The 8,987-nt window shown below is 32.6% G+C and overlaps 1 protein-coding gene across 1 annotated transcript; it reads left to right on the forward strand.

Annotated features, from left to right (window-relative positions):
* The first annotated feature begins 403 nt into the window (after window positions 1-403).
* On the forward strand, window positions 404-7,757 carry LOC112020095 (glutathione synthetase, chloroplastic). The gene is given in 13 exon segments (XM_024052658.2): window positions 404-873; window positions 876-1,033; window positions 1,688-1,857; window positions 2,605-2,680; window positions 3,160-3,290; window positions 3,929-4,051; window positions 4,146-4,226; window positions 4,564-4,644; window positions 4,745-4,814; window positions 5,946-6,067; window positions 6,852-6,991; window positions 7,082-7,274; window positions 7,518-7,757. Coding segments are annotated over 13 exon segments (1,701 nt in total). The 5' UTR covers window positions 404-641; the 3' UTR covers window positions 7,642-7,757.
* The last annotated feature ends 1,230 nt before the right edge of the window (window positions 7,758-8,987 follow it).

Here is an 8,987-nt window from a genome sequence, read left to right on the forward strand (position 1 = left end):
AATGGATTTTTTTTTGGCAAGGGCACAGGCCCCCAACCATTACAGCATATGCCACAATGAGAAGAAAATTGTATTATCATAATTATCAAATTATCAATTCATATTTATTAGGGGAGAGAGAGAGAGAGAGAGAGAGAGATTGTATTATACTAAACTTTACATTGTATTGCATAATACAACTAATTACAACAATATAATAATAAATCAATATTATATAATATATTTATTTCCTCTCTTTTTTTTTTTGGAAGAGAGAGGCTCTTTTTTTTTTTTTTTTTTTTTTCTTTTTTCTTTTGATGAATATATATTTATTCCTCTTACATGGTGGTAGGTCGTACTATATATTAGTTTATATTCACTTTATTGTTTCTCAATCATATTCTTATTAAATTTGCAACAGATTTCCCTTCATACTTTTTCCGACATTGTTTTTACAGGATTCGAGAATCTCTTGTGTTTGTATTCTTTTTGATCTCTCTTTCCCCGAATAATAAATGCCTCTCTAAAAAAAGTGAATTGAAAAAATTCTAATGTTTCATTAGGTACAGGTACATCTCAGCAACCCCACAATCAGTCAAAGTATATGTAAGCCCAAAATCAACTTGGGTCAAAACAAACACAAAAACTCCAAAAGCAAATTCATGGGTGCTGCTTATTCCGCTTGCTCCAATCACTCCCTCACTTTTTCCTCTCAGACCCTTTTCTCCTTTCCTAGTGTCACCACCAAAGCCTCATCAAAATCCAATCTTGAATCAAAATTCAACACATTTTTGTACCCAACAAACAAAATCTTCAATACCCATTTGGCAAAACCAATAAAAACCATGGCACAGACCTCTTTTCCTTGTTCAGGTTTGGCTGTGAAGTGTGGAAAGTTGAGGAGGTGGAGACTCAGGAAGAGGGGTGTTTGAGAAAACCACCACCCGTGTTTGATTATCATGGGATTGACCAGGATTTGATTCAGGAGATGGTTTATGATTCTCTTGTTTGGAGCTCTCTCCATGGCCTTGTTGTTGGTGACAAGTCTGCTCAGGTCAGTGGACATAAAGGATGATCCTTTTGAATCTCTTTCTTGTTAACTTTTTGTGGCGTTTAAGGTATTTCTTTTGGTTGTTTAGATTGGTTCGCCCCTCTGTGTTTCATATCTATTATAACTTTTTATATATATATATATATATATTAGTTTCTTTTCACAACATTTTTACAACAAATTTTAAATTAAATATTTGTTACTTGTTGATACTGTTGGCCAAAAAAGATACTGTTGATCAAAAAAGTAATTTGGTGTAGGTGCAAATTTGAACCTATAACAATTAATATTGTTAAATGTTGTGAACTTAACATCTCTCTTTATTAAATATATTGAACATCGGGTATTCTTCATTTTAGTTTCATGTGAATCAAAAGCATAATGTAAAATGTATAGATTTTCGTATGAGCCTGATATTATGGTGCTCACATTCTGAGTTTATAATAATTTTCATAAAAAGCTAGAGAGCTACATCTTAATTGTTCTGATAGGAATTGATATTAAGTTGTTGGTAGCCTAGCAAAGAAGATTAAGTTAGATTTTCTTCTTTCTTTTGGGAGGGTGATGGTATAGGCCTTGACACACAATGTAGGAGATTATGCCCTTTATGTTGTCAATATAGACTAGAATTTGATGTTTGGGTGCCTCAAATTACAGAGATCAGGAAAAGTGCCTGGTGTAGGCTTGGTACATGCTCCATTTGCCTTATTGCCCGTGCCATTCCCAGAAAGTCATTGGACTCAAGCGTGTGAGTTGGCCCCTATATTCAGTGAACTTGTTGATCGAGTAAGTTTGGATGGAAAATTTCTACAGGACTCATTGTCCAGGTATACTCTCTCTCTCTCTCCTACACACACACACACGGTCCAATTATTATTATGTACGCGATTGCATGAATATTAACAAACAGCTTAATTTATTGAACTGACCAAAGCATCATCCAACCCACTTGGCATGGGTATTGCCAAACAAGTTCCAGTATTTCACCCTATTAGGTTTCCATTGCTGAATCACTGACTTGATTAAGTTGGTTCTTAGTTTGAAGCATCTCTACCATTTTCTTCTTGTTCCTGTTGAGGATTACCATCAACTTCTTGCAAATATATATAGATTTAAACATTAACTTTCTTTCTGTGCCACTCTTCCATGTCAACATGCTCATATCAATTGTGCTCACTATCCCAATAAGGTGGGATTAATGCTTTTTTTGTTGTTGTTGTTGTCTACTGTCCATCCAATAATTTCTAAGCTCTCTCTCTCTCTCCCTCTAATGATTGGCATCAATGTTTTTTGCACTACTATGTCCTTGGTATCTGCATGGCATATTAATAAAATAGTTTCACCACCACTCTAGCTTGTCCTTGTCTTTATCACATGTGTTTCCTTGAAGCTTATATATGTCAATTTCACAAAATTCCTTTTACAGCTGCATTGCTTCCTGTCTATCTACCTTTAAGCTTGATAACTTCTACTTCTTGCCTCTGTTTTTCTTCAATTTCAATTTTCTCTCAATTGGTTAAAGAGATTGAAGATACTTGTGAATTGATATTACTCTTCTATCCTTCACATTGCAGAACTAAGAAAGCAGATTCTTTTATGTCTAGACTTTTAGATATTCATTCCAAGATGTTAGAGATTAACAAGAAAGAGGTAAGTGTACATTGATAGGGTATATGGACTCAAATTCTTGTGAGATGCTTTATTTTGATCTTTATAGAGCTACTTGGTCATTTACTTGAGTGTTTTTTTTTTATTCTTGTTTATAAAGTTTAAGGGTACATAAATGAGATTTTCTTTTAATAGCCAATGAATTTACCTCAAATGGCACTTTTCTACCATTAAGATCAGGATGGTTGGCGAATTTGTGGGTTCGAAACCCATTGGACACATGTAATTTACCTATCATTCAAAAAAAAAAAAAGATTTTATTTTAATAAATAAATAAATTTTGAATGGTAGTTACTTGTATGTTTTGTTATATGAAGGGTACACTCTACTCATAAAAGTGATGAAAGATAAAACAGAATCATTATGGTATTTTGTGTAATTCCCTACAACCCTTACTTGTATGTAATTTTTATTGTTGAGTTGCGGGGAAGTTACTATTCTTTTTTTAATTGTGTACATAGGAAATACGCTTGGGTTTACATCGCTCAGATTATATGCTTGATGAACAAACAAAATTGCTCCTCCAAATAGAGCTGAATACAATTTCATCTTCATTCCCTGGCCTCAGTTGTCTTGTCAATGAGCTCCAAAGGTTGAGTATTTTGTGGAATTTGTATCTCAAATCTTATTTAAGATTTTTTATTTATGAATAATCTTTTTTGAGAATTTCTGGAAAATTTTGTGTGCTGAGTTTGATTTCTCACATTGAAGTGGCTGCAAAGATTTTCTAGATTCCTTATTTTACATTAAAAGGCCGTGACCCATGAAGCAGACACTATATACTGGTCCATCTTGATCAAATTAAATGATCTCTGTACCTCAGCAAGGAAAATTCTCTTGAGCCTTCAGTAATGGAACGGGAATTAGAATAATGAAACAAAGCTCTTCAGAACTGAATTTTCGATGTGACTTATCTAGTATGTCTTTGCCATTCATTTATGGAAAAAAAATTCTGATCATACATAATATGACCTTAAAATTTATGTTAGCACCATCTTGACATGGTTGTTGTCCTGCCTGTTTCAATTTGCTTCAGCAGTTTGCAGTTGTTTCCCTGTTTTTTGGCCCTAGGACCATAATGCTAACACTTTGGTCTGCTAGAGATATCATTTATAAATTAACCTTTGGATCATAATTAGTGTTTTTTGTATATCTTCTGATGTATATTTGGGAAATGTAATAACAAAGAATGATCAAGAAATATTTCAACATCAACTGTTCATTCTGCAGAAGCTTACTTAATCAACATGGTGAAGACCTTGGATTAGATCCTAAAAGGATTCCTAGCAACTCGGCTGTTAGTCACTTTGTGGAGGCATTCGCTAAAGCCTGGAATGAATATAATAACCCAAGGTTAGATTTGAAAAGATGATTTCTCTGCTTCTTTTATGCTGCTGCATTCGCTGGGGGATTTAATATGTATTTTACTGTGAATAAAATTATACAGGGCTGTAGTTATGTTTGTGGTTCAGGCTGAAGAACGTAACATGTATGATCAACATTGGCTTTCTGCCATTCTGAATGAAAGATATCCTTTTTGTGTCTATGACACACTCCCATTATGTGAAAAAGACTTATGGTGCTTCTAAGATAGCATATGGGTAAAAAGTACATACTTATCATAACTACTTGTCAGCTATTGTATTTTTTTAACCTATATATTGATAAAAAGCTAAGAACATCTTGTGCACTTTATAATAAACTGGTTTACCTTTTGACATCTTTTCTCTCTCTCTCTCTCTCTCTCTCTCTCTCTATTCTAGAAAATTATTTGCCATATATTTTTATTTATTATTTAGAATTTTTTGGCAATAAAGCTTTTTTCCAGAGTCAGCAAAGACTTAACTTCCTTAACTTTATAACACACATAACATTAAAACTATTCGGAAAACATTGGCAGAAATTGATGCAGAAGGAGAACTTTTACCGGATGGAACACTTCTTCTGTATGTAGCCTTACGACTCAGAATATTTTTCCTTATCTAGATTTGATGCTTTACTATGTTATATTTCTGAATTTAATATACAAAATCTTTGCACTTGCAGGGGTGGCAAAACAATTGCAGTTGTTTATTTTAGAGCCGGATATGCACCAAATGATTATCCCTCAGAATCAGTAAGCATTTTTGCTTTATTTTCCTGCTGCTCAGAATCAGATTTCTGTCCTGTGAAGAATCTTTTCTTTTCCTTGAAAATGTATACATTTGTTCTGTAGTTCTAGTAAATATTAGGTGCTGATGGACAATCTTTACGTCCTTAATGTCACTTAAAAGTCTGTCCTGCCATTGTTGAGATTGACAATGTCTGCCAGGTAATCCTGTGCGTCTTTATATTTTCTATAAAGTCTGGAAAAAACTACTTGACTGTGAATGGTTGTACACCATGAGAGCGGATATCCAATATCATTTTTCAAGAATCAGCTCATGCAGAGTTGTGAATGGTAAACCTTCCTAATATCCATAAGTGGGAGATTTTACTGGAAATTTAAGTGTGTGCATGACAGTATATGTGATGGAGGGGGGGTAGTGTTGTTTAATTGAGTGACCATGATTTATAATTTAGATTGTATGGAAAGGCACCAAACTATTCCTAACTTCATTATTAGATTTATATAGTTCAGTTTCTTTAATGTCCTTTTTGTAAATTTTTTTCTTTTTTGGTGTGTGTAGATAATTTGATAGTTGGGGGTGGGGAGATTTGAACCCTGGATGTCTTTCTTGGAAACACCAAGAGGTGCCAACCAGTTGAACTACAAGGCTTGGCATTTGAAAATGTTACTAAGTTAAAACTTAATGTCTTGCAGTTATCTTCAACTTTTTCAAAGATATTTCTTTTTTATCCTTTTTTGGGGGGTGGGGGGATAACATAGATCATTAAAGCTTTGGATTATTTCTAAATCTGGCAATGACTTCTAACTTTTTGAGCTTTTTCTGCTGGTTACATGCTAAATCATTTCTAATGGTTCACAACCATACAACCCAATGACTCGTGGCTCAAATGGCACTTTCTCCTCTCAAAAGTGTTGATAGAAGGTGAGGTCATGGGTTCAAAACTCACTAGGTGCATAGGTGACTTTACCAATAAAGAATAGGTTCACAATCATAAAATGCTAATATCCATATGCTGGAATTTCATTATACCAAGCCAATAATATGTTTTGATACTTCAATGCTAAAAGATGGGTTGGGCTCAGGATATGATGTCTATGATATGGTTTTTTTCATGCTCATTCTTACTCAATTTGTAGGAATGGAGAGCTAGGCTACTTATGGAGCAGTCATCTGCCATCAAGTGCCCATCAATATCTTATCATTTAGCAGGAACCAAGAAGATTCAACAAGAACTTGCAAAACCCAATGTACTTGAGAGGTATAGCAGGATTCTGTGTTTGGAAGCAATCTCCAAAAAAGATTGGTACTGATAGCTAGAAGAATTGTTAATAATAGGTTAATGCAAATAATTTTCGTGTGAAACTGCATATATATAGTGTTAAGTGACTTACCTTCAACCCCAAGAAATGCCTTCTAATCTCTACTGAATGTGGAGGAGGGACTTAATTTATTCAAGAGACTAGAATCTGAAGTACTTTACATGTTTACAAGCTAAAACAATGATAGAAACGTTTAGGATATGTTTGGTAACTGTTTTTTCTTCTTATTTTTTGTTTTCAAAAACAATTTTCTATTTTTGGGACTAAAAAACTTGTTTGGAAACTCAAAATAGACAAAAAACAAAAACTGTTTTCAAAACTCAGTTTGTGGAGGAAATTGAAAATATGTGAAATGTTGTTTTCAATTTTTAATTTTCAAAAATCAATGAAAAAAAAGCATTTAATTTAATGAATCTGTTTCATTTAATGAGTAACAACGTATTTTAGTATTTTCTAATTTTTTTTTCAATTTTTTTTTTAAATTTCAACTAACCAAACATGTTTTTTATTTCAAAAATACAAGAAATTTTTTTTCTTCTATATATTCCCCAAAAAAAGTTTTTGAAAATAGAAAACAAAAACTGTTACCAAACATATTCTTATATTTCACCCTTTGCATTTTACTTCTGAAAATTATCGATACCTTACTTTTTCATAATTATAGCTGAACATCTTTGCTCCAATTATTATTTCCCTAAGCTTTTGGTCCTTTGCTTTGAACAGGTTTCTTGACAATAAAGAGGACATTGCCAAACTGCGGGAATGCTTTGCTGGTTTGTGGAGTTTGGATGACTCAGATATTGTCGAAAAGGCAATTGAAAAGCCTGAGCTGTTTGTTATGAAACCCCAAAGAGAAGGCGGAGGTCTCATATCTTTCCAAACTGCACTTTGCTATGCTTGTCACTAATAACACTATTAATTTTTTTTTTTTTTTTTTTCCCATTTTACTTCAGGTAACAATATCTATGGTGTTGATGTGAGGGAAACCCTCCAAAGATTGCAGAAGGAAGGGACCGATGGAAATGCAGCTTACATTCTAATGCAAAGGATATTCCCAACTGTTTTCCCCACATTTTTGATGCGTGATGGCATTTGTCATAAAGACCATGCCATATCAGAACTTGGGATCTATGGTGCTTACTTGAGGTACGTTAGCTTGCAAGTTATGCAATGGAAGTTTCCCCAAGCATCCCCCCTCTCCCCAAAAGTAAAAGCATATAGGAATTGTTAAGGCACACGTTTCTGTCACTTGATATTGTATAAATGCGTTTTGCAAAACAAATTTCTTACCTCCATTATTTGTAACATACCAAGCAACCACAACCTGCTGCATATTTTCACACATTTCTCGATTGCAAAGTACTAATAGACTTGGGCTGGAATGTGCAGGAACAAGGACAAGGTGATCATGAATGACCAGTGTGGTTTCTTGATGCGGACAAAGATATCTTCATCGGATGAAGGTGGTGTCGCAGCAGGATTTGCAGTCTTAGATAGTATATATTTGACTTGATGGAGCTGGCCTATAAGTTTTCAACTCAAATAAACTAAGAGAACTTGTCATTGATTTTATACGCTTGTTAGCATGCAACACTTATCATAAAATTCCATGATCTTGATCTTTGACAATGCTCAGTTCATTCTCTCTCTCTCTCTCTCTCTCTCTCTCAACATGGGACTCTCAGTCTCACTCTCTTGCCTTTAATTTTGGCAATGTTTATACGGGTAAGTGGAGCTCCAGCTTTTCTAATTATTTAAGAAGGCCTTTTGTAATCCTATTACAGTAAACTATGATGGTCCTTCAATACATCTTTTGTCATAAGGTACAAAGAAAATTCAGGAATTTTTTATTGAAATAATTGAGGTAGTGAAAGTTCTGTTGTTTTTAATATTTAACTTGAATTTATTGCACGTTTTTTGCATATGTTAGTTCAATTTGCGAAATTCAGTGAAATTGCTTCTCAAAATTTGCAATTTCTAAAATATCTTAAATCTTAAGGCAAAGTCCAAAAGAGTGAAAGAAAACAACTATGCCTTGGTAGCATGCGTTTATCATAGTTTCGAATAGTTGTCGAAATGTAAATTGTATCATGACTTTTTTTTTTTTTTAGCATGCCTTTATTATAGGTATCAAAATGTTATTTATTGTGAATTGATTTTTTTTTTTTTTAATATCGTGTATTGTAACATGAACACAAATATTTAATAAATTATAAATATACATATATAAAAAGTATATTAATTATAAATTTTGAATATATTCAGCTAATAATCAATTTAATCATTACATAAGTAATAATATTTAACAAAACTAAGTAAATAAATCAAATTAACACATGTTTGTAACATACATATTTAAGTTTATTAAATTTAGAAGTAATAACAATACATTATATATGAGCCAAGATAATAATTTTTTTTTCATCGTCTTGCCTAATCAACTCTATCCAAGTCAATTTTATCATCATATTTATCATCGTGCAAAATTATTTCTCTATTGACATTTTCATCATCAACGTCGTCATTAACATTTACCATCTTTTTCTTGTTCTTTTTTCTAATAATTTCTTCTTAAAAAAAAAAAAAAAAATTCTAGGCATTCTAGCTTCTTGGCCTATATACTAAAAAATTAGTTAGTGTTTTGGTTTGATAATAAAGACCTACTATTAAGAACGAACATCATATGTTGAAATTATTTCTAAAAAAAAAAAAAAAAACTTTTTTTAGACTTATAACAATAATAACCAAAAAAAAAAAAAAAAACATTTCCATTTAATACATTATTCATAGAATAGGAAAGAAATTTTCAAATATGAAAGTGAAGTATCAAGTGTGTAGTCTAAATTTTGTAGGAGAAAG

The sequence above is a fragment of the Quercus suber genome, unplaced genomic scaffold (assembly GCF_002906115.3).
Source record: "Quercus suber isolate HL8 unplaced genomic scaffold, Cork oak 2.0 scaffold_727, whole genome shotgun sequence".
NCBI lineage: Eukaryota > Viridiplantae > Streptophyta > Magnoliopsida > Fagales > Fagaceae > Quercus > Quercus suber.